The sequence below is a fragment of the Salvia splendens genome, chromosome 3 (assembly GCF_004379255.2).
Source record: "Salvia splendens isolate huo1 chromosome 3, SspV2, whole genome shotgun sequence".
Lineage (NCBI taxonomy): Eukaryota > Viridiplantae > Streptophyta > Magnoliopsida > Lamiales > Lamiaceae > Salvia > Salvia splendens.
Genome location: NC_056034.1, coordinates 9623238 through 9648069, shown reverse-complemented (window position 1 = coordinate 9648069; position 24832 = coordinate 9623238). Strand labels below are relative to the sequence as shown.

Sequence of the window (24832 nt, the reverse complement as noted above, 5' to 3'; positions counted from 1 at the left end):
TAAATTCGTGCCATAATTAAATAGTACCCCCTCCGTCCCGCACTACTCGCACTTATTTCCTTTTTGGGCGTCCCAAGTTACTTGCACTCTTTCCATTTTTAGTAAAAATTTTCACATACAGCCGTAATTTTTGACTTTCCTATACACTCATTCCTTAATCTCCGTGCCGAAGTGAAAAGGGGCGAGTAGCCCGGGACGGAGGGAGTACTTCTATTAAGACGGATAGAGTACTTAGATAAAAAAAAAAGGTGACGTGTGATTAATAAATCTTTAAAGTCGCAAGTCAGATTTATTTATGTCAACTTTTTAGGCTTGGGAGAAAGTAGGCTTTCATAGGAGCTGTATTTTTTAACAATTAATAATTCAATTTTTCCCATTAGAAAACTTCAACATTATACAAAAAAATACTCCCCCGTATCATAATAATTATCACTCTTTTTGTGGATACGAGTTTTAAGAAATGTAAAGAAAAGTTAGTGGAATATGAGACCCATTTTTTTATATTGATTTTATAATAAAATGTGAGTGAAATGAGTTAGTGGAATGTGAGACCTACTTACCATTTATAGTAAAAATGAAGTGTGACAATTATTGTAGGACAGATCAAAATGAAAAATAATGATAATTATTGAGGGACGGAGGGAGTTGATCAAGCGACGAAAGAGTACACGTTTGTACTGTACTTTCCCTAATCAAAGAGGCAAAGAACAGTAGTCAAAGGCCGAAAGCCATTAGGTCATCTGCAACGTTGTCTCTTATCCGTCCCTTAACCGTCCTTTAAATTACTATTCATGGGCCCCACTGTACTTGTTTACTCCATCTCTTAACTAAGGGACGGAACCTGCAACCCTCCATCTCTTATCCGTCCCTTAACCGTCTCTTAAATTACTATTCATTCAATTTCATTTTTTATTTTTATTTCCAACCAAATTCAATTAATAAAAACACACTTCATTAAATAAAATAAAATTACAACATAAAATAAAAATACAGTACAACTTAAAATTCAAAAAAACAGAAAAAATACATAATTAAAATCCTAAAAAATAAAAATTACATAATTTAAAATACAATTTTATAGAAAATAAAAAACTACTCCGCCGGTGAATCATCCCTCGAAGACGGTGGAGGTGCACTGAAGCCACCTGGAGGCGAAATACCAAGTTGTCTTGCCATAAACTCAATTCCGGCAAGATAGGCTTGGTATTGGGGAGGCGTCATGCGGGAAGTGTCCGTCATTGTGGCGGTCATGTACATGGACATTAGGAAGTTCGAGGGTGCCCCCGAGCCCGAGCCGCCCTGGCTTGATTCGGCTCAACCCCTCCTCCCTCTAGCCGCCTTCGCCGCATTTCTCCCTTGCGGCCGACGGCGCCCACGGGAGGACCCCCCGGCATCGTCTGTCGTGCCCTCAACCTCCTGCAGGCAAACTCTTGTGCGGCGCTGCCCGAACCGCCCTCACTAGACGAGTATTGGCCACCAGCCGTGTGCTTCGTGCGCTTCGAGGTCGAGCCCGAGCTGGACCAGACACCGCCGGCCCACCTTTCCTCGTCTTTGACGACCTCTCAAACATCGACATGTTTGAATTGTTTGGCGGTGTCGTCGAAGTAGACTCACAAAGCCGACCTCAGAATGTCGGCTCTCGTGGCTCCGCTTTGGTAATGAGACGTTTCACTCTTGTAGATGGCGCAGAATTTTTTGACCTCTCTATCGACTCGGTCAAAGTGAGCCCGGAGCATCTTATATGTGCGGCGGCAGGACCCCTTCGGCTTAATCTCGTGGTAGGCCTCAGTGGCCTTTTCCCAGAAGCACTTTCGGGATTGTTGATTCCCGACGATGGGATCGTACGAGACGTTGGTCCAGGTGTTGTACACCGCCAACGTTTCTTTGGGACTGCACGGATGCCGGCCTAGATCCTCCTCCTCCTCCTCGTCCGCCTCCGCCCTGGAGCTTCCACCGCCTCGGCCTTCTTCCAGAGTGGGTTCAACAGAATAATCCTCCCTAATCTGGGATAATCCCTGCGAATACCTCGGGGCGGAGGGACGGGCGTATGCATCCACATCAAAATGGGGTGGTTGGTATCCCCCTGCGTCGACGAACCCTGGGTGTCCGGCGTCGACGAACCGGAACCACCACCCAGGACATTGTACATGCCCCCAGTCGCCGAACGCGTTGATGTCGAACCCGCCGGAGCTGCCACCGCCAAAGTTTTCGTCGCCGGACATTTTGTGATGAGAGGTTAGATGAAAATTGGAGAGGAAATGGAGATGATTTGGGAAGAATAGATGTGTATTTGTGTGTGAAATGAGGAGAAATTATGAGTATTTATAGAGTAAAAAATAAATAAAAAATAAAAAGAAAAAACGGTAATATTATCGTTTTTCGTTTTTAAATTTTTTTTTTATTCGAATTTTTAAAAAAATGATTTATTGCGTCAGCGTGACGATGTCCACTCGCGGGCCGACGAGTGGGCGTCACACATGGCGCCGGAGCGCGCCACGTCGTGTTGGCGCGTGGCGAGACGTCTCGCCATCCGTCTCGGCGGGACGGAACGCTCGGCGGGCTGGGGACGAGACGGGGCGCTGCAACTCGTCACGCCGTCGTCTCGTCCCCACGTGACGGATTACGGGCCACCCGCGTGACGCGTTGTGGGTGGCCTTAATTACTTTGTCAACTTTGAGAGATGAAAACTTTTTAGTATTTATTGTTTTTAAAATAATCAGCACATTAACATGAAAAAAAAACTAATTTGACTAAAGAAAATTGATGCTAAATCTCGAGTAATAATTTGCCTCAAATAATTTTTCTTGACGTTCTCTATGATATCCATGAAGGATTTCTGTTTGTTTTGCGACTTTATCACAAATTATGAGGCGAAATCTCGCTGGTTTTCTCAAGATTACATCACAATATTTTACTCATCCGTCCGTGAATAGGGGTCTCATTCTCTTCCGGCATGGATTTTAATAAATGATAAAAAAAATGGGTGGAAGAAAGTTAGTAAAATATGAGTCACACTTGTATATATTAGTTTTAAATGATATGTGAATGAAATGAGTTGGTGAATGTGATGTTTTTTTTTCATTTATGGTAATTATGAAACGAGACTCCTATTCTTAGATGGAACAAAATGGAAAAATGAGATTTCTATTCGCAGATTGAGTGAGTATAATTTTAAAGTTCTTACTTCGGTCACTTTCTCAATTGAAACAAGTTTTGCCGTTTCGTTCTAAAGATAGCAACTAATCTGTTGGTGAGTTGCTATCTAGCAAGAAAAACACTTTATTAGAAAGAAAATTTTCCTGTATATTTATCAAAAATAGTATATAAACACCAACTCAATTGGGAAAATCAACTTCTTGACTTGAATATTTCACCTAATTATTTATCAACTGTATTAATTGCAAAAAAAAAAACTTCTAACATTGTAGGCCTTTCCAGTCGCCAAATTATGGCTAACCATGGAAGGAATGCAATTTTTGTGTTGGCATTGTGTTTCATTTCATTTGCCGACAACTCAACTGCGGAGGTTATTATAGCTAACTTTTAAATTTTATTGTTTTAATATGTATACTTCGTTTTTTTTGAAAGTGAAGCTTTGGCAAATTATTTGCAGTGGTTAACCCATGGAAGAGACATCAGCAACAGAAGGAGTGAGATTGGAGGAAGTATCAATCCCATCTCCGTTCGATTAGGGCTGTTGAGACAGAGATGGAAATTCTTGGCCGGATTCGACATAACGGCAACGCCGTCGGTGGCCAACGGAGTAGTCTACTTCCCGTCGTGGAACGGAAATCTTTACGCCGTTAACGCTGCCAACGGAGTGCTGATATGGCAACGGAGTTTAGGGCAGTTGACAGGGATACCTCCGACAGGAACATACGTCAACGTCACGGTGTCGCGGTCGACGCCTGTGGTGGCCGACGATCTCCTCATTGTTGGAATCTATGGCCCGGCCTACGTAGTCGCCGTCACGCGCTCTACGGGAACACTTGTCTGGTCTACTCGGGTCGATCCGGCCCCCTTGGGCCTTGTTACGGCGTCTGGAACGGTTTATAAAGGGTTTGTTCAATTCCAACTCCATTTCACGGATTTCTATCTTAAAACCAATTAGTGATAGATTGATAGTAAGAATAGCTTGGAATTTATATATTGGTTTCATTTCTTTGTTTGTATTGATAGAGGATTTTTTTTATATTTACGTACATATTTCAGTGGATTTTATGTGGGGGTATCGTCTCTGGAAGTAACATTACCGGCATCGAGGTGTTGCACTTTCCGAGGAAGCCTAGTGAAGATAGATGTAAAAAGTGGAAAAATATTATGGCAAACGTATACCTTACCTGACAACGGCGGGAAACTAGGAGGATATGCCGGCGCTGCCATTTGGGGCAGCAGCCCCTCCATTGACACAAGGCGTGGCCTCGTGTACGTGGGAACCGGGCAACTGTATATTGCTCCGACTGAGGTTCTTCAGTGTCAAGCTAGGCAGAACAACAGAACAACACCGCCAAGCAAGCCCGATGAGTGTTTCGGGCCGGATATACATTTTGATTCATTGATGGCGTTTGATTTGAATAGTGGGAGAATCGTGTGGGCTAGGCAATTGGGTGGTTATGATGTTTTCTACTTCACATGTTTGGTCCCCAATAACCCGGATTGTCCGACTGGCCCCAACTTGGATGCCGACTTTGGAGAGGCTCCGATGCAGCTCACCATTTTGTCCAATGGAAGATTGCGTGATGTTGTGGTCGCAGTACAAAAAAGCGGCTTTGCTTGGGCTCTAGATCGCGACAATGGTGACATAGTGTGGTCCATTGTAAGTCATTATTGAGTATTTGTGTTGATAAATGATAATTGGTGTAAAAAGATAACTGAAACTACTATATACTCGAGTCTCATGAGTTACTTCATTCATCACCTACTGATTTTAAGATGAAACCTCATAAGCTTCTATCAAAGTGACTATATTTATAATTTTTGCTTGTATTTTTAAATATACAGAGAGCTGGACCCGGAGGACTAGAAGGAGGAGGGGTGTGGGGTGCAGCTAGTGATGGATTGCGCGTGTATACGAATATAGTGAATTCCAACAATGAGCCCTTCACCCTGAAGCCGTCTACCCGAAACACCACGGCGGGTGGATGGGTAGCGATGGATGCCAACACTGGGAAAATCCTATGGACCACAGCTAATCCGAGCAACGAAACTGCCCATGGGCCAGTCACCATTGTCAACGGAGTCCTATTTGCAGGGTCGGTGGCACCAACAGGGCCCGTCTATGCAATGGATGCAAGGACAGGGGCTATAATCTGGACATTCGAGACGGGAGCCACTGTGTATGGAGGAGCGTCGTCGAGCTACGGCTGCATCTTCATCGGGCACGGCTATACAATAGGTCTCGCGAGGTTCCACCCCACTTGGACCAGCGGCAAGTATCTCTTTGCCTTGTGCATTCCCTAAAGAATTAGAATTAGATAATAAAGAATAAAAAAGAAAATAAATACTCAAACTATATGTGTGGTGGCGCCCAAAGTTCCCCAAACACTTCACTTGGAAATGGAACTGTTTTATTACTAGTGAAGTAGTTTGAGGAGACTTCAGTCGAAACCTCACCAATCACCAATCACCAATCACAATGTATGTGTTGTTATAATAGTAATACAAAGGCCTCTTGTTGCCTATATTTATATATATAGATGGCCTAACTCCGTACCAAGAATCAAACATGTGAAGCTTTTTTCTTTGTCCTAATTAAAATGGCAGTTTCTGAACCTGGTCACAAATATGGGTCAAATTATAGTATGATTTAACAATCTATTTGAATTAGTCCCTTCAAAGAATCTTCGATCCTTCAGTTTTCTAGCTCTGTCGCCAACTATTTCCATGTGTTCATCAAACTCAACATCATACACACTCTACTGAGGAACGATGCACGCTTTTACTCGATCGTGTGATGCATGATTATAAATTATACTAGTAAACCTTTCAACATCATTAATTCTCATACTACTACAATTTAACAATGGTTCCCCATCTAAACCCGTGATGACTCGAATCATTGACCTCTTAGAGGAGAAACGTCTTACCAACTAAGCCGGACTTCATCGTCCATTAGTTTAGTACTCCACTTTAGTTCATAATATAATGGAACTTTGACGTAAGGGGTTTCCATGAATAGAATGCTAGTACTATAAGTATTACTCAGTAACATAGTAGACATGATACTAAAAGGAATTCAATCTTACCATTATTTAATGTACTGATAAGTTTCTCCCCCTTTTTAATTTCAGTAGTAGTACTAATTTGTTTATACAGAGTATCCAGTAAAGTAGTAGTGAGAGTCAGAACCTGGTCGAGAAAGTAGCCCATATACAAAAAAGGGTATCACCTTTTCCATCGTCCATGGAATCAAAAGACATTCTCCATTTCTTACAGTTTCACTTGGTATCTTTTCTTTTAGTCCAACATGGAAAAACACTTGAAATAAATTGCAAGTTTAGATAATTAATGTTGTGATTTATGGTGTAAAATATTCGGGCTGGGCTGCCAGCGCAGTACTACCGACCCAAAATGGTTATCATCTACAATTTACATGCAACAAACATTTCAAGAACAGTTCAACAAAGGAATTTGGCGGTGGGATTTACATCGAAAATAAAGCCTGAAAGAGCATTTTAGAGATGAAAAAATGAAGCCCAGATCAAGTAACTACAAATATAAGTTGGTCATATCGAAAGTCAACTCATGTAGCAATCAGTCAAATTCTTTACATGGTTTTCTTGAAATCTGACGCCTCATGATTCCAAAGCATAAGCTGGCAAAAATGGCCCTTCGCTTAAGCCTATGGCTGGTTCATTTCGATTGAAGGACTTGATCGTGTAGTTTTAGGGATGAATCCTACGATAGCATAGGACCACTTGTCAACCATGAAAACAAGGTAAATACATAGGAGATATTGAACCTGGTTAACAATGTAGGTTATGTTATGTTATGCCATGGAATCATTTTCACAACTGAATCTGCATAATTGATCCTATCATCCTTTTCCAACTTACTTTCACCAAAACTAAATCATATTCCGAGGACTGATACTCTGATTCACCAAGTGTCTGATTTTATCATAAAAACATTTTGCGCATTTGATGATATTACAAGTTGGGAGATGCAAGGAATCATAATATTCTGACCTTTTGTGATACCAACCAAATATGCTCTGGACCTTCTGGGTACTTCTGTGTCTGATATGCATTTCCTACAAAGACTCCGCTCCTCTGCTCCATTGCCAACTATATATAGAGGTATCAGTTTTGAGTTCAGTCATCAAACAACTAGAAAGTACTCATCAGTTTTCCCCTAGAGTTCCCTTCAATGCTTCATTGCATAGTTTCTTGAGAAAGGATGGGCACTGAAGTGTTTGGGGGAACTCCGGGGGCGATCTGATATCAGGAATGAAGAGTGCACAGATTTTATGCATTTGGGGATACCTGAAAAGGGTCATCTTAGGAAAAAAGAAAGAAAACAGGCAATTCAAGTCCGATGCATCAGCATAGTAATAATGCCGGTGCCAGAATGGACTCAGCTTCAAACAACTGATAAATCATCAGGTCTCGACCAGAGTCCTCCCAATCGCTTCATTGAGTATTTTCTGGGAGGAGTTATGCTCGCTGAAGTGTTTGGGGGAACTCTTGTGGCGATCTGATATAAGACAACATAGAATTAGCATTATACCTTGTCGAGCCTCAAGGTGCACTAAAATCAGGTATTCGGCTTGTGATTTTACATTAACTGCATTTGACTGTTGCACAGTTTCTCACTGTCTAAATGAGATTGCGTATATATCCCACCTTTATCAGGTCATCTACCAAGCACTTTGAGCCGAAAGATTGGGAGCAGAAAGAAGGTAACCACAGATGCAGTGTAACATGTGAGTCGTGACATTGCCAAAAATGGTTAACTCCCTTGTCATGGTCAAATTTGTTCTCAAGTCCAACAGACAAAATCTCAAATAGATCGCTCAGGTAAAAAAATTCAGTTAAAGCACAACTGACGGATAAGTTTGTCTTGTAGAGACGCTACCGTTTTCAATCTACATGATTTGCCATACTTGATAAACAAGAGAACTATGAGAAGCTATTAAATGCAAAATGTGTATAATGTTAGACAACGGTCAAACATGAGAAAAGAAAACCAAAGGAAAGGATATGTAGAAAAAAAGCACCTAAAAATGCTATGATTGCTCTTACTTCAGAGGCACTTATTATAATGAGAGAAATCCAAGAAATAAAATAAAAAATACTAAAGCTAGTGTAAGCTGGGAATGTCTCATTGTATGAATTTGTCCTGTTTGCAGCAAAGGTTATTGTCAAAAAATATGGATTTCTGGAAAAATGCTAGTATTTCATACTGTCGAAACAGTAACTACTCAGCATCGTATGTTGAGCTAAATCTTCAAATAGAGGTAAACAAAGTAATGGGATGGAACAAAGTAATGTAGATCTTAAAGGCTTCCTTTAATGTCTTCTGGTTTTGCTTACGTAAGTTTCTTCAATACATATATCACCTATGGTTTCTTGAACTTTGACACCGCGCTTAGCTCTTCTGTTGTCAAATTGTGGATGCTCCTGAGCACAAACTTTAGCTGGCTTCTTTCTACAAGTACAATTTACAGCAGAAACACCTTCCACACTTAAAATAGAAAACATAGTAAGATTCTTATATTATGTTAATATACAGAGGTACTACTACATATACCTCAAAAATGTTATTCAGAACCAAAAATACACACAACATAGACAGTGCAGAGTTTAAGATTCTTTCAATAGAGGAAACAAAAGCTGATGCATCTGGTTTGTATAATCAGATCCTCCAAAACCCAAATGATCACACCTAGGAACATTACTGTACACATATATGTCTCACAAATGATATGTGAGATTAGGGGGAGTGGGAACGCGAATATACATATTGAAATTTACAGGAAGCTCTCTTCCTGTCAACAGACTAGAATTGGATCCTTTTTTTACCAATAGTAATGCCCTTAATCCATGTTCCAGGAGACTTTCCCATCTTGAGGAGGCTGATATCCTCTGTACTAATTCAAAATTTTGAGCTATAAAACATGTACTTCATTGATTACGGATTTACACGGAACGTAGCCATAATAAATTGCATCCTATTGCACATGATGTAGAAAATGAAGGTTTAGCAAAACCAAAACTGACTACGGAGGCCACCACCATCAGAGAACATAATTAACAAAGCATGATCATATAAGCAAGAATATTACTCCACTTAACAGTTCAAATATTGCAAGAAAATCCCTAACTAACAAACAAAAGCTTCAATCAGTTGTGGAGCTACTTTAGTAACATGTCAACTGAGACTAGAGAGATCCCAAGATTTTACGTCTACAAATGAGTTCATGTTGATGAAACATTTCTCCATATAGCCGACAAAATATGTTCTCCTTTAATCATACAAGCACCCACCAAATAAAAACGAAAAAGGAAGTGGGGAAAGTGAAAGCAAATTACATCCCACCAAAATTGTACATGAAGAATCAAGCTACATTCACTATTCCTAGTAACCCATGCAGGCATTTAACTCCAATTTTCAATTTAAACATCAAACTTGCAAAATATCCGAGCTAAACACAATAATTGCCACAAATTACCATTTAAATTGATCTTCAACACACCTCAAACCTCAAGGAGAAATAAATAAACTTGCCATAAAAATAAATTAATAGTAATAAAATGAATGAGAGAATAGGAAGACCATGGCCCAAATCAATGGCACACATTATTTATTTTTCGACCAAATAAATCCAAGTTCAACTATATTTGATGAGAATTGGGTTATAAAAATATGAAATCAAACAATAAATACCTAATTACGTGCTAGTATTTGTTAAATTTCGGATTAGAAAAAAACTAATTTATAAGTGTAGGATTAAAACATCAATAAAAAGTACACAACTATCGATTTGAGAGAACATGTTTGATCAACTAAGGTATATTTTATCGTCAAAATGCATTACTCCATCCATCCGCGAATAGGAGTCCCGTTTTGTCATTTTAGTCTGTCCGTGAATAGGAGTCACGGTTCACTTTTACCATAAATGATAATAGGGTCTCACCTTCTACTAACTCACTTCACTCACATTTCATTTAAAACTAATATATATAAGTGGGACCCTTATTCCACAAACTTTTTTCCACCCACTTTTCTTAACATTTCTTAAAACTCGTACCGCCAAGAAAAGAGACTCCTAATAGCGGACGGGGGAGTACATGTGATTAGAACTTGCAATTAATCCTAAGAATGGGTATTAGGTTGCTCTTTCGTAACTCGAACACTGCGTAGGAGCGATAGATTAATTTAGATCCAATCGTGAAATTACTTCCGACTAAGTTGTGTTTTAATGCCCACTAACTACAAAGTACATAAATTTATATTGCCAGCTGCGTTTCATATTCATTGTAGGTTTTATTAGGCATATAGTATATATTTTTAGACAGACATATAGCTGAGATTTTTATATCTAGGTATCCATATACATGGAAAATTCATTTCCAGGGAAAAATCGTTCATATTTTTTTCCTTGAAAGCAAACCGATAGTGGTGGTACAGGTACACTATATCAAAACCTTTGTTTTTTAGAAAGATAACCTCACATTAATTTACTACGTTTTAATCTTTTATGTCATATAATTTGATTATAATTGAAGCATTAGAGCATTTGAGAACGCCTCAGAAATTTAAATCTTTAAAATTTGATTTGTGAATTTTAGAACGTCGTTCCTAATCATAAAGTTTGACTGGCTTCAACAAGTAGTAGCAAAGCTACCCTGCTATTTAAAGAAAGAACAAAATAGTCTGCTTAATTAATTTAATAAGAAAATTACCTGAGAAATCAAAAAATAAATTAACAAATTGTCAATAAGATACGGAATCCATATGCACGACAATTTAAGCTTAATTGACTTGGTCAATGACTAATTTTTAAGCAATAAATTGACAACTCATTTTCCAAATCCATACCAAATTCTATACAAACAAAGCGACGAAGATTAAACAATAGTATAATTATAACGAAATTTCCACATTAATAAAAAAAGAAGTTTAATACCGAAAAACAATATGATATTCAGCTACTAGATATATATGCAAGTATTTCAAATGGTTTAAATTTTGCTTTATATTGTTTGATAATATAAAGAATAATTGCAGCTATAACAAAACAGAGAGACAAAAACAAATAGCCATGCATATTCGAAATTAGGTGAGACTAACACATCAAACCAAGATCTGTGAGGTTGATATATTAGGCCATCCGCAACGCTCTCACTTAACCGTCTCATCCATTAACTACTTATGGGCTCCTTTGTACTTTTCACTCCATCTTTTAACTAAGAGACAGAACCTGCAACCCTCCATCTCCTATCCGTCTCTTAACCATCTCTTAACTTACTATTCATTCAATTTCATTTTTTATTTTTTTTTCAACAAATTCAATTAATAAAACACACACTTCATTAAATAAAATAAAAATAACTTAAAATCCTAAAAAAATACATAATTAAATTTGTGGCAAAATAAAAAAATATAATTTAAAATACAATTTTATAGAAATTAAAAAAACTACTCCGTCGGCGAATCATCTCCCGAAAGCGGTGGCGGTGCACTCAAGCTACCTGGAGGCGGAATACCAATTTGTCTTGCCATATACTCAATTCTGGCAAGATGGGCTTGGTATTGTGGAGTCGACATGCGGGAAGTGTCTGCCATCGTGGCGGTCAAGTACATGGACAATGGGGTGTTCGAGCCCGAGCCCGCCTGGCTTGATTCGCCTCGGCCCCTCCTCCCTCTAGGCGCCTTCGCCGCCTTGGTCCCTTGCGGCCGACGGCGCACACGGGAGGACCCCCCGACATCGTCTGCCCTGCCCTCAACCTCCTGCGAGGCAGCCTCTTGTGCGGCGATGCCCGAACCGCTCCTACTAGACGAGTATTGGCCACCCGCCGTGTGCTTCGTGCGCTTTGAGGTCGAGCCCGAGCTGGACCGCACACCGCTGGCCCACCTTTCCTCGTCTTTGACGGCCTCCCAGACATCGACATGTCTGAATTCTTTGCCGGTGTCGTCGAAGTAGACTCGCAAAGCCGATCTCAGAATGTCGGCTCTCGTGGCTCCACTTTGGTAATGAGGCGTTTCGTTCTTGTAGATGCCGCAGAATTTTTTGACCTCCCTGTCGACTCGGTCAAAGTGAGCGCGGAGCATCTTCAATGTGCGGCGGCGGGACCCTCTTGGCTTGATCTCGTTGTAGGCCTCGGTGACCTTTTCCCAGAAGCACTTCCGGGATTGTTGATTCCCGACGATGGGATCGTACGAGACGTTGATCCAGGCGTTGTACACCACCATCGTGTCCTTGCGGCTGTACGGATGCCGACCTACATCCTCATCCTCCTCGGCCGCCTCCACCACTTCTTCCACGGCGTCGAATGCCCTGGAGCTACCACCACCTCGTCCTCCTTCCGGATGGGGTTCATCCAGATAATCCTCCCGAATTTGGGATAATCCCTGTGAATACCTCGGTGCGGAGGAACGAGCGTATGCATCCACATCAAAATAGGGTGGTTGGTACCCCCGGCGTCGACGAGCCCTGGGTGCTCGACGTAGACGAACCGGAACCGGAACCACCAAACACGTTGTACATGCCTCCCCCAGTCGCCAAACGCGTTGATGTCAAACCCGCCGGAGCCTCCACAGTCAGAGTTTCCGTCACCGGACATTTTGTGATGAGAGGGTTAGATGAAAATTGGAGAGGAAATGGAGATGATTTGGAGGATTTGATGTGTATTTGTTTGTGAAATGAGGATGAAATAGGAGTATTTATAGAGTAAAAAAAATAAAAATAAAATAAAAATAAAGGAAAACGGTCGAAAAACGGCAATATTACCGTTTTTGATTTTTTTTATTTATTTATTTTAATTAAATTCTAATTTTTAAAAAAATGATTTATTGCGTCAGCGTGACGAAGCCCACTCGTGGGCCGGCGAGTGGGCGTCACGCATGGCGAGACAGCCCGCGAGGTGTCTCGGTGGGACGGGCGTCTCGGCGAGACCGGGACGAGACGAGGCGCTGCAACGCGTCTCGCCGCCGTTTCGTCTCGGCGGGATGAGATACGAGCCACCCGCGAGACGCGTTGCGGGTGGCCTTATACTCTTTCGGTCTTTTGCCTTTTGATTTTAGACACCACCGACAAAATTTTAAATATGAAATTATACAAATTTCACATGGGAATTAGGTAACATGGATTGCTTACTTAGTTCTACTTCTAGTAACTATTGTATCAATCGGGATATTAACTACTCCATATTTTAAAGGATCCGCAATTAATGCTTAAGGCTGATAAATTTTATTTCTAGCGGTGTTAATTCAGGGATTAATTTGATAATATTATTATCATCATGAATTAACTGTTATAACTAAATACGAGTATTATATAGTACTATGTGAAATTGTGATTAGTGTTTCATTGACAAAGACTAGTACTCCTACTACACACAAAAAAAAAAGCAAGAAAAGTTACTTTTCACTTGTAATTATTGTGGAAATCCACTGGACAATATGAAAAATATGCAGAATTATAGTAAGATTTGGAGGTTTTAGACTTCAAAAATATGACATTTACTTCTAAAAATCATTTTAAAATATGTCACTTGGTCTCGAATATCATTGAATACGATCAGCGTTGAATTTATTGTGTAAATGAAATACACGAGTGCTAATTACTATTTACTACTGTACTATCCAAATGCAAAGAAAAAAACTCCAAATATAGTTTTTAAGTTTAAGATTTTACTCGTTGCGTGTATATACATACATACATTATTGCCATTATTTCCATTTATCATTTATGTACTTAGTAGAATATGCAGTCCTAGAATCACTAGAATTATTGAATTTTGTAACTTGCATATTTAACTACATGACATCATATAACATCTAGAATCACTGAAATTCGGCCCTTTTTTCCTATGTTTCTCAGTGTGCAGCATTAATTGTTGTCTCGATGAATCTGTCACATTATTCTGTAATCAATAGTTAGGATTTAAGAGTTTAGTATACTGTTAGGACTTAGAAAGTCAGAATTAAGTATGTCTATTGATTTAAGTTGAAATTTACCATGTTGATCAAAATTCACTCCGTTGTCACCTCTGCCCAAGTCAAAAGAACAAAAATCATGTACGCAAATACTTTAGGATGTGGTACTAAAAATTGGAAAAGCATATACAACCGAGCTTTCTTTGAAGCACTTATTGATAATGATTAGAACGCATATATAATAATGATAGAAAATCATGCACAATCACTAAATGTAATTATGCACATAGAACTCGGCACGGATTTTAAAAAATTATTTGATTCTGTAAAGAAGAGTAAATAGAGAAAGTGAGTGGAATGTAGGGCCTATTTAAAGTACTCTATCTGTCTCTGAAATTTTGTCACATTTTACTTTTTACCATTTTTTACAGTAGACCTCACATTTCACTAACTTATTTACATTCAAATTTTATTATAAAACTACTAATACTTTAAAAGCAGGACCCACACTCTACGAGCTTTTTCAACCCACTTTCCATTACATTTCTTAAAACCCGTGCCCAGTCAAACTGTGACAAAATTTGGGGGACGGAGGAGTATTAGTTTTATACTCCCTCCGTCCCCAAAGAATATGCACTTTGGGTTCGACAAGAGTTTTAATGTAAAAATTGATAAAGTAAGAGAAAGGTAGAGAGAAAAAGTAATTAAAGTATTGTTATTGGAGAATGAGATAGACTAAAAAAGAAAGAGTGCATATTTTTATGGAACGGAAGGAGTATTAGATTGTGAGTGTAAAAAGTTGGTAGAATGTGGGTTCCACATACTAAAAGTAGAATAAAGCAAATGGTTTTATAAATTGTGGATGAATCAAAATGACATAAGGGCTCTTTAAATGGTGAACGGGGAGCAATAATACTCTTCCTCTAACATAGTAGGTGACTTAAGGTATATATACCAATAATCCAGCTAGCTATAAATCTATGTTATAAATCATTATTTTATGTTTTCATGTAGTGCGAGTAATCAACAAATTTATGTGAATTATTATGGAAAATTCTCCTTCAATTATTACATCAATTTGTAAATAAATTACTATAACTTTTAAAATTTTGAAACTTTACACTTATAAGTTACTACTCCATCCGTCCCACTTTAAAAGTCCTAGATGAATTTGATACGAGTTTTAAGAAATATAAAGGAAAGGTGGTGAAAAAATATTGAAATGTGGGTCCTACTTTTTTATATTAGTTTTATAATAAAATGTGAGTAGAAAAATATTAGTGAAATGTGGGCCTAATACTATTTATAGAATATTCCAATCGGAACATCCAAAAATAGTAAATCGAGACTTCTAAAGTGAGACGGAGGAGGGAGTATAACTTATACTACAAGTCCTTTTGTGTTGAATGGTCGTGTCGGTCACGAAGCCTAGAGGGCGACAATTTAATCTTATTACAAATAAATCACCCACATACTATAATTTAGAATGGACGTAAAGATCTACTAATTGAAATTGAAAACGACAATTTGAGATCTCGACATCTCTAACTAATTGTTCTTCTATCACATTCCCACCCACCCTAAAACCTTCCACGCCAGCCCCCACCCCCACCCATCACGAGAAGCCCACGTGCCCTGTCCCATTCGACGGCGAATACTCTTCCCCTGCATGCAGCTCCACCAAACCCCGCAGTCAAACCCCACCAACGACGCCGTTTAATTCCGAGCTCCCTTGACTTCCACATTACTTCACGGCTGCGCTTCCTTATCGTAGCCCGCGCCGCGCTGGACCACCGAATATATACTCATATAGTTAAATTAAATGCATGGCCTCCTCTATATTTTTATAACCAATACGAAAAAACTAAATAAAAAATGAAATTACTGAATCTTGTGTGAAATTGAAGACATCTGACTTGACTTTGGCTTACTTTAGGAAATTGTCAGCTTCAGATCTCAAGACTGAACATGAATTTAATTCTAAATCCTTTGCATTGAATCATCCTCAACTTCCACCAGTTTCCTGACATTTTTCCCTCTCATAGTCACTTTTCTCTTTTCATTGTACAACTAGCACCCAAAAAAGGGAAGTCACTTTATTACAAAGCTCTTTCTTGAATCTAATTGCACACTTTTTCCAACTTTTATGAGATGTTCAGGTGAAATCGCAGCCACCCTTTTCCTTTTATGATTGTTTCATCCCCTCATTTGTGATTGATTTGATAGAGAGAGTGATTCAACAATGGAGAAGTATTCATGGATTCCACTCTGTTTCTTGATCCTCGCCACATTCCCTTTTTCGAATGCTCAATTAGTCCCAACAGAGAGCAGAATCCTGTTCCAAATCCAGCAGCTTCTAGAATACCCACAATCTCTACAGACATGGAACAACTGGACCAACTTCTGCTTCCTCCCTCCCACCCCAACCCTCACAATCGTCTGTTCCGACAATCACATCACTGAGCTCACCATTGTCGGAAACAGAACCTCCCCTTCCCACATCCCCAACCTATCCCCTTTAAGCACCGCCGCCGCTTCTCAGCACACTCTCTCCCCCAGATTCTCCACCGATTCATTCTTCACCGTCTTGACAAAGCTCTCAAACCTCAAGAAACTCTCTCTAGTCTCACTAGGCCTGTGGGGCCCGCTTCCCCCCAAAGTCAACCGCTTCCGCTCTCTTGAACTTCTCAACATCAGCTCCAACTTCATCTCCGGCGAACTGCCCACCTCTGTTTCGACTTATCTGACGTTGAAAAGCCTAGTCTTGAGTGATAATCTGCTCAATGGGAGTGTTCCTGATCTAGCTACTTTATCCTCTCTTGAAGAGCTTGATTTGAGAAACAACTATTTTGGGCCTAAGTTTCCATCACTAGGAAGCAATCTTGCATTCATCAATCTTGCTAACAACTCTCTGAGATCTGAAATCCCTCAAGATTTGAAGAAGTTGAGCAAGCTTGAATATCTCGATGCTTCGTCTAATAAGCTCGTTGGCCCGATTCCTTTGTTTTTGTTTTCATTGCCATTGATTGAGTACATTGGCCTTGCCAAGAATCAGTTGAGTGGGGCATTCCCACCCAATGCTTCTTGCAGTAGCAATCTTAGTTTTGTGGATGTTTCGAGTAATCTTTTGATTGGGAGGTTGCCTTCTTGTCTTGCTGCCAATGTCCGGAACAGAACGGTTGTGATAATGTGGAACTGTCTGTCGAATACGACGTCCAAGTATCAGAGACCGACTGCTTTCTGCCGAAAAGATGCACTTGCAGTTATGCCTACTTTGAAGAGGAAGGAAGAGGAAGAATCTACCTTGAAATTAGGCATTGTGCTTGGAGTGATTGGTGCAATTGTAGCGATATTGGGTGTTTTGGGGCTGTTGATTATTGTTATTTACAGAAGGCTGCAGAGGAAAGGGCTTAATGAATTCAGAAGTGAGAGTTTTGTGATGGAGAAAGGCTCTCCTTTGGGAAGTAAGCATCAATTATAGTAAAATGAATTGTGTTTTAGGCCTTTTTTTATCTATGAAATGAGTTTGGTGTTTGCACCTTTGATCAGGGCATGTTCCGCAGCCGATGAGGATGACTTCGATAGGGCTACCCCCGTACCACGTGTTCACACTCGAGGATATGGAGGAGGCGACGAATGACTTCGATCCATCCAATCTAGTGGGAGAAGGACAGGTATGTGTATATATTGCTCTGTTTCTATCTGTTTTTGTGTTGATTAATAGTGTTTGAAATGTGGGTGATCAGCTATACAAAGGAAGGCTGAGAGATGGGTCTGTGGTGCTTGTGAAATGCCTGAAGCTGAAACAGAAGCATTCTCCTCAAGCTCTGCAGCACCACATGGAGGTGATATCCAAGCTGAGGCACCGGCATTTGGTGAGCGTGCTAGGCCACTGCATCGTCCCTTACCACGACCATCCCAGCTCAGCCACCACTGTCTTCATCGTGCTTGAAAACATGTCCAATGCCTCACTACGAGACCACCTCATCGGTACACCATCTATAATTGCCACTATGTGCCCTACCACGAGACTTATACAGTGGTTCCAGTTCTTGCTCATCAACTAACTTCGTTTTTTCTCAATAACAGATTGGAGAAAGAGAGAAGCGCTGACATGGCCACAGAGAATGGGCATCACGATGGGAGTAGCGAGAGGTATACAATACCTGCACACGGGCGGGATTGTTGGGAACGACATCAAAATCGACACCATTCTGTTAGACGAGAGCCTCACTGCAAGAATCAGTAGCTACAACATAACCATACCATCTAAGGTAAAAAAGACAGAATGATGCATCATGCATTATACAAATTCAAGAATCAAACTAACACAACTTCTTGCTTTCATCAGGTGGGCGCGGAAAGCCCTCTGCATGGATCAGATGAGTCGAACACGAACACAGAAAGCAGCAGCCAAAATCCAGAAAAGGAAGATATATATAGGCTGGGAGCTATTCTTGTTGCGGTCATCACCGGTAGACCTATAGACTCTCAGAGTGAACTACAAGACCTTAAATTTCAGGTATACATATTTAGCATTCTTACTACATTACCTTAAACTGAACACAATGTTACTTACATAAATTGATGGTTGCAGTTGGAGAGGAGCCTGGCAGAGTCACCATCGAAGCTACGAGACCTGATCGATCCGTCGATGAGGGGAACCTTTGCGTATGAATCATTGAAAACAGTGGTGCAGATAACAGTAAACTGCTTGAGCAAAGACGCGATGGGGCGACCGACGGTGGAGGATGTGCTGTGGCATATGCAGTATTCTGTGCAGGTTCAAGATGGATGGACTAACAGTGGCAACCTTAGTGGCAATCTTAGTGGAAACCTTACGAACAGAATCTGATTTATGCCAATCATTGCTTTGATGCTTCTCATAATCAGATCTCAACTAGCAACTTTGATGATCAAACTTTGTAAAAATTTCTCTGTTTTTCCCATCATGAGTTCATGACTAAAACTTACTAGTATAATGCAAAATTGAGGGGTAAATTGTCACCTCTCTATATATACTGCACAATTAGCTTGCTGAGACTAAACTCAATTCACAACTTCGGGAAATTTTAACTTATTTAATCTCATTACTTGAATTTCCACCTTCAAGCATTATGTTTCGATGTTGCATACATAAAAACACAACTTTTGTCTGAACGCATTTTGGATGCGATTATAGTAGCTGCTGAGAGTATGTATAAATATATATAGAAAAGATTATGAACGAATTGTCTTTTTTTAAGTACTTGACAAAATAATTTGGGCATTAATAAGGGTAAAATAGTTCGATTTGCCTATATTTCAATTTTCACTTTGAAACTGTTTTAATCATATTTAGCTACTTTAATACTCTTCTGTGTACTCCTAAATGTAAAGAGAATAATATCTACATTTTGAATTATATAAGGGATTAATTAAGTTAAAATATATTGGCATAACAAATTTTATGTACATCTTGATCTTGTTATTTGTTTTACATTGATCTCACACTAAATACAACTGTATTTATTTTACCAAAACTTTTAAATTCGGAGACCAAGTCAATTTACCACGGATAATAATTAAGTTCACCCTACACTAAATCGCTACTTCAAAAACACAAAAAGATCCGATTTTGGAGCTCTTAGCAATTTCCGTCTTACAAAGGACTAGTTTTTCCGGCAATGCAGTGGATGGCCGCCGGCAAGCAAAAAATAGCACACCTAGTAAAAGATGGGCTGTACAAAGAAGCCATTGCGCTCTACGCGCATAACCACGCCGCCTCCATCCCGCCGACGAATTTCACCTTTCCCTACATCCTCAAAGCCTGCGCCGCTCTCAAGGCTGTTTCCGGCTGCCAAATGCTCCACGCTAACCTCCTCAAATTTGGGTTTATGAATAAGCACACGACTACCGACCTCACCAACATGTATATGAAACTGGGCTCAGTCGACAGTGCAGCCAAACTGTTCGACGTAATTCCCCATCCAAGTATGTCTATACTTAACGTTGTTATTTCCGGTTTTTTACAAAATGGGCTTTCAGAAGAAGTTTTTAGAGTGTTTCGACAATTTAGTGTCCCTAACCTTAGTATCGATTCCTTTACGGTAGCGAGCGTGTTGTCTGCATGTGAGAATGTTGCGGTTGGGATGCAATTGCATTGTTTAGCCGTCAAGATTGGCTTAGAAAGCGATGATTATGCAGCAACATCACTTATGTCGATGTATTTAGATTGTGGGGAGTTGGGTTTTGCTTCGAGTTTGTTTAAGTGGATTGAGAAGAAAGGCGTGGTTTTCTACAATGCTTATATATCAGGGCTTGCGGAGAAAGGGATTGTGGAAATGGTCTTGTGTGTGTTTAAGGAAATGAAGCTGTTATCTGTGAAACTTACTATAGCTACCATGGTTTCTGTGCTGTCTGCTTGTGGAACTGGTAGGTGTGTGAGATTTGGTAGGCAGCTTCATGGGCTTACAGTTAAAATTGGATTAGAGTTCGACACTAACGTTGGGACTGCCCTTGTAGATATGTATTCAAAATGCGGTTCTTGGCAATGTGCATATGGTGTATTCAGTGACATGGGTGGTAACAGAAATCTGATAACATGGAATTCGATGATATCTGGAATGATGCTAAATGGTGAATGTGAACAGGCTGTAGATCTTTTTTCCCAATTAGAGACTGAAGGAGGAGGGTTAGAAGCTGACTCTGCGACATGGAATTCTATGATCAGTGGTTTCACTCAGCTAGGCAAGGCTGATGAAGCTTTTCTCTTGTTCAGAAAGATGCTATCTTGCGGTGCAATACCTAGTGTGCGATGCATCACTAGCTTGCTAGCAGCTTGTTCATCCCTATCGATGCAAAGCTATGGAAAGGAGATTCATGCATTTGCTGCAAGAAGGGAAGTCACTGGTGATGCATTCTTGGCAACTGCAGTCATCGACATGTATATGAAGTGTGGACAACCTGGTTTAGCCTGCAACGTTTTTAATCAGTTTGATGTAAAGCCAAACGATCCAGCGTTCTGGAATGCCATGATTTCTGGGCATGGAAAACATGGGCAGAGTGAAGCAGCATTTGATGTTTTCAATCAAATGGTTGAGCAAGATGTTGAGCCAAATTTAGTTACTCTGAGTTGCCTTTTGTCTGTATGCAGCCACAGTGGCCATGTCGACAAGGGCTTCCAGATTTTTAGATTATTCACTGTGGGATATGGTTTTTATCCTACTTCGAAGCATATGAGTATCTTGATTGATCTCCTTAGTCGTTCTGGAAGGCTAGATGAAGCCTTGGAACTTCTAAGAGCAACAGATGAAACGTTTGCTTTCGTTTCAGCTTCTCTGCTTGGCGCTTCCGAGCAACATATGGATAATAGGTTAAGAGAAGAGATGGCTCGGAGAGTTGTAGAATTAGAGCCTGAAAACCCGATTCCGTTTGTGGTTTTGTCCAACATATATGCCAGACAAGATAGGTGGAAAGATGTCCACAAGATAAGAAAGTTGATGGACAAGAAGGGACTGAGAAAACTGCCTGGGCTTAGTTCAGTTGCAAGCGCCTAGAAAAAGGATTATTTGCTTAGAGTCAATGTTATAGTATCAAAATTTGTAGCGCTCTTCAACACCACAAATCTGCTCACAAACAGTCAACTTCTGTATTAGTCACATGTAAAAGTAAAACCTCCATTTCTTTTTTTCTTTTACTTTTTGATAATAAATTACACATGGTTTGTGACTATCCATGCATTCACATCCATATGATTTTATGACATTTGTATACTTGATTTGTTAATTTGTATATTGAGTTTTAGCTAGCTAGGCCTTGAGGCAGGATGATAGAAAATGAAGGTTACACTTGGCAATTAATATATATTATCCATTCCTTAATTTACACTGTATGTGAGAATTCTTTCCTACTCGAAATCAATGAAAAAAGAGTAAACTGTGTTTAAAACAATGGAAATATAATCTGGGTTTCAGTTCTGGAACTTGGAAACCTCATAAGCTGAGGTGTTCTCCCTCATCTGCCAATGACATAGCTCGGGTTTTTGATGCAGCCAATGTCAAGTTATGCTGTTGGGAATTCATTGGTTGCCCAAATCTGCTCATGAAGCTCGCTGCGCAACCTACGCTTGCATTACTCGTTGTCTGCGCGAAATTCTGATGATGAAAATTCATTCCAGAACTTCTAGCTCCATTCACATTGTTGTTCTTCGCAACAATTGATGCGAAAGCGGCAGCCAACGCTGACTGGAAACTCAGATCGTGGGCGATCGCTGCAGCAATATTCTGATCATTCCCGGCTTGCTTTTGGACACCAGAGAACAAGGGATGCTGAGAATGAGGTGGCGCCATCGTGGTGGTGGTGTTTATGGTGGGAAAATTGGATGAGAAGTTGAGGGAAGTTGGGGAAGAGCGAGTGTTGGAAAATAGGGTTGATGATAATCTGTTGCTGTGGTGATTTGGTGGGGTGAGGTCGAGTACGACTGTGGGGTGTGATTGTGATGAGGAGAAGGTGGCTCGTGGGAAATTTGAAGCGGTGCTGAAATTGTATCCGGTTAGACAGCTGGTGCTTGTGGTGGAGCCGCAGCTGAGCATGGCCACGGCTGAGGAGGTGGTGGAAGCCATGGCAGCGGCCGAAGGCTGGAGAGGGTGGTTGTGAGCTCCTTTGTAGGTGGTGATCAGAACGCTCATGTCATCTATACATCTTTGCACCTGCATATTGTAAGACCATTTATTAGTTCCATTTCTTTATTTAGGTGAATGTTGAAAGAAAAAATCAGTACTTCCTTCGTCCCATGTTAGTAGTCCTTTCTTTTAAGCTCGAGAAATGTGACAATTATGTTTCTTGAGAGATTATATTGGAATACAACTCAAGTAACTTGGAACTGCATAAGTACTAATTAATAGCACAAACCTGTTTTCTGACCGGGCAGGACGGGGAGACAGTGCAACGGTAGTAAGCCCGGGGGCATGGATTTCCTTTAGCTATTTTTTGTCCATATTTCCTCCATTGACACCCATCATGCATCTAATCAAGAGAGTATTATTCAGACTAATGAAATTAATGATGCAAAGATTCAAACAAAATAGAATATAATGTAGTATTAGTACCGTTTGAGTGTTGCATTGAGCTCTTACAGAAACCCTAGGTTTCTTCATAGGGTTGTTCTGCTGCAAAATCTCATCATCTCCGATTCTAGAATGTTTGGTGGATGATCGGACGTCGTTGCTCCCTTCTTCCTTAGATTCATCTAAGTTGTTTCTCGAAACTTCGATAGAATTGTCCGGGTGACATGAGTTGAGCCCTAGTTCGATTCCGTCAAGTTTATTTCCATTTTCTAGGGTTTTTCTTTTGTTCATCATCTTCTTCTCCTCCCTAGGGCCTGAGAATCTCCCTAGACTCAAACAAACCAGCTCCGATTCCTCATCAGAACCGGCCATCGAAGCGAGATTTGTTGCTTTCTTAGATTGATCAGTTATGCCGTTGAACTGATTTTTAAGAAAACTGTAATCTTCCATAATTTGTGACAATGTGACTTTTAATCTCTCATTTTCTTTTCTAACTTCCTCCATCTTCACTTTTGCTCTAGTCACATATGCCTCCTGCATGCAAATATATATAAATGATTAAATCTTGAATTACTATTAGTTACCAATTATTTATTCAGCAGATCTGGTGACCAATGCATGTTTACTAGCTGAAGCTAACTTTTCTTCTTCTTTTTTCCCCTTAATTTCATGCTTGGATTTGTTTCACATTTGTCTTGTTTTATTTGTTTTGATAAGATGCATTATCTATTGTTGATAAAATATATGATGATGAACTAACAGGAGACATCTAGCTGCATGCATTAATTTAATTAACCAATTAATGACAGGGTACTAACGCAACTCATGGAAAATAAATAATTGTATGTAATATATATCTCCAAATTTATATAAATAATTAATGACAGTATTAACAGCTGGATTAATTATTGGGATGATGCATCAAATGATAGATCACATATCACATATATTTACCCAATTAAATTGAGTTTGACCAGATCTATACAACAAAGAATTATCTATATTATATTACCAACTGCAGTTCAAGAATTTATTCACGATAAGATAGAGAAAAGGGGGAATTTTTTTCCTAGAGCTTTAATTTCTACTTTTATTATATATCCATATTTAATCAATCGATGATCTTCTTAAAACTTCGGATGATATCTTAAACTAAACAGATGGCAACTAATTTTCTCTTTAATTTCAAGAACGATCAAAATGAAATTAGAGTAGTACTACAAAAAGGATCCAAAATAAAGATATTAAAAAATAAAAATGGTTACCTCCATCGATAACGTTTCTGTATTTAGGGTTTCTTCAATTTCATCATTATTTGAAGACATATTTATCATCGCTTCTCCCTCAAAAATCATGCTTCTAGTTCTAGCTTTAGAAACTTTCTTTATCTGAATTTCGTTTGTGATTTTTTCTTCTTCTTAAAATTGATTTCATTAGTCTTCTATTTATAGACAAGCCCAAAAGATTTGACTTGTATATTAAAAAACTATGCATTATGAGGAAATGAAGGATTCAGAGCTGACCTCTTCCATGTTACGAAATTAAATGTCAACTGTCAAGTGTGTCAACTTTCCTAGCTATATACTTATGATCTATTCACTGCATATTGATAAATATTTATCAACTGTAGGAATTAATTTTATTTCAAAATTAAATGTATATGCACTTTGTAAATTAGTATT

The 24832-nt window shown here is 39.6% G+C and overlaps 4 protein-coding genes and 1 long non-coding RNA gene across 6 annotated transcripts; 3 read left to right on the top strand and 2 right to left on the bottom strand.

The window, feature by feature from the left end:
- The first annotated feature begins 3347 nt into the window (after positions 1-3347).
- On the top strand, positions 3348-5691 carry LOC121794807 (polyvinylalcohol dehydrogenase-like). The gene is made up of 4 exons (XM_042193152.1): positions 3348-3526; positions 3614-4059; positions 4213-4816; positions 5002-5691. Exons 1-4 carry the CDS (start codon positions 3449-3451, stop codon positions 5458-5460), a joined length of 1587 nt encoding a protein of 528 aa, XP_042049086.1. The 5' UTR covers positions 3348-3448; the 3' UTR covers positions 5461-5691.
- Positions 5692-5811: 120 nt separating this feature from the next.
- Positions 5812-7623, bottom strand: LOC121794808. Of its 2 annotated transcripts, none has more exons than XR_006049361.1 (3): positions 7485-7623; positions 7188-7286; positions 5812-6961 (listed from the first exon to the last, which is right to left on the bottom strand). It is a non-coding gene; the product is annotated as an uncharacterized LOC121794808 (long non-coding RNA). The 2 variants fall into 2 exon arrangements; XR_006049360.1 differs by having other exon boundaries at positions 5812-6897.
- Positions 7624-15976: 8353 nt separating this feature from the next.
- LOC121797222 (probable LRR receptor-like serine/threonine-protein kinase At1g14390) lies at positions 15977-19132 on the top strand. Its single transcript, XM_042195978.1, has 6 exons — positions 15977-17567; positions 17653-17777; positions 17850-18093; positions 18193-18377; positions 18455-18625; positions 18701-19132. Exons 1-6 carry the CDS (start codon positions 16346-16348, stop codon positions 18956-18958), a joined length of 2205 nt encoding a protein of 734 aa, XP_042051912.1. The 5' UTR covers positions 15977-16345; the 3' UTR covers positions 18959-19132.
- Positions 19133-19648: 516 nt separating this feature from the next.
- Positions 19649-22256, top strand: LOC121795602 (pentatricopeptide repeat-containing protein At2g02750-like). The gene is made up of 2 exons (XM_042194138.1): positions 19649-21752; positions 22136-22256. Exon 1 carries the CDS (start codon positions 19770-19772, stop codon positions 21639-21641), a length of 1872 nt encoding a protein of 623 aa, XP_042050072.1. The 5' UTR covers positions 19649-19769; the 3' UTR covers positions 21642-21752; positions 22136-22256.
- Positions 21973-24530, bottom strand: LOC121795603 (probable WRKY transcription factor 72). Its single transcript, XM_042194139.1, has 4 exons — positions 24416-24530; positions 23193-23684; positions 22996-23109; positions 21973-22793 (listed from the first exon to the last, which is right to left on the bottom strand). Exons 1-4 carry the CDS (start codon positions 24503-24505, stop codon positions 22077-22079), a joined length of 1413 nt encoding a protein of 470 aa, XP_042050073.1. The 5' UTR covers positions 24506-24530; the 3' UTR covers positions 21973-22076.
- Positions 24531-24832: the final 302 nt, after the last annotated feature.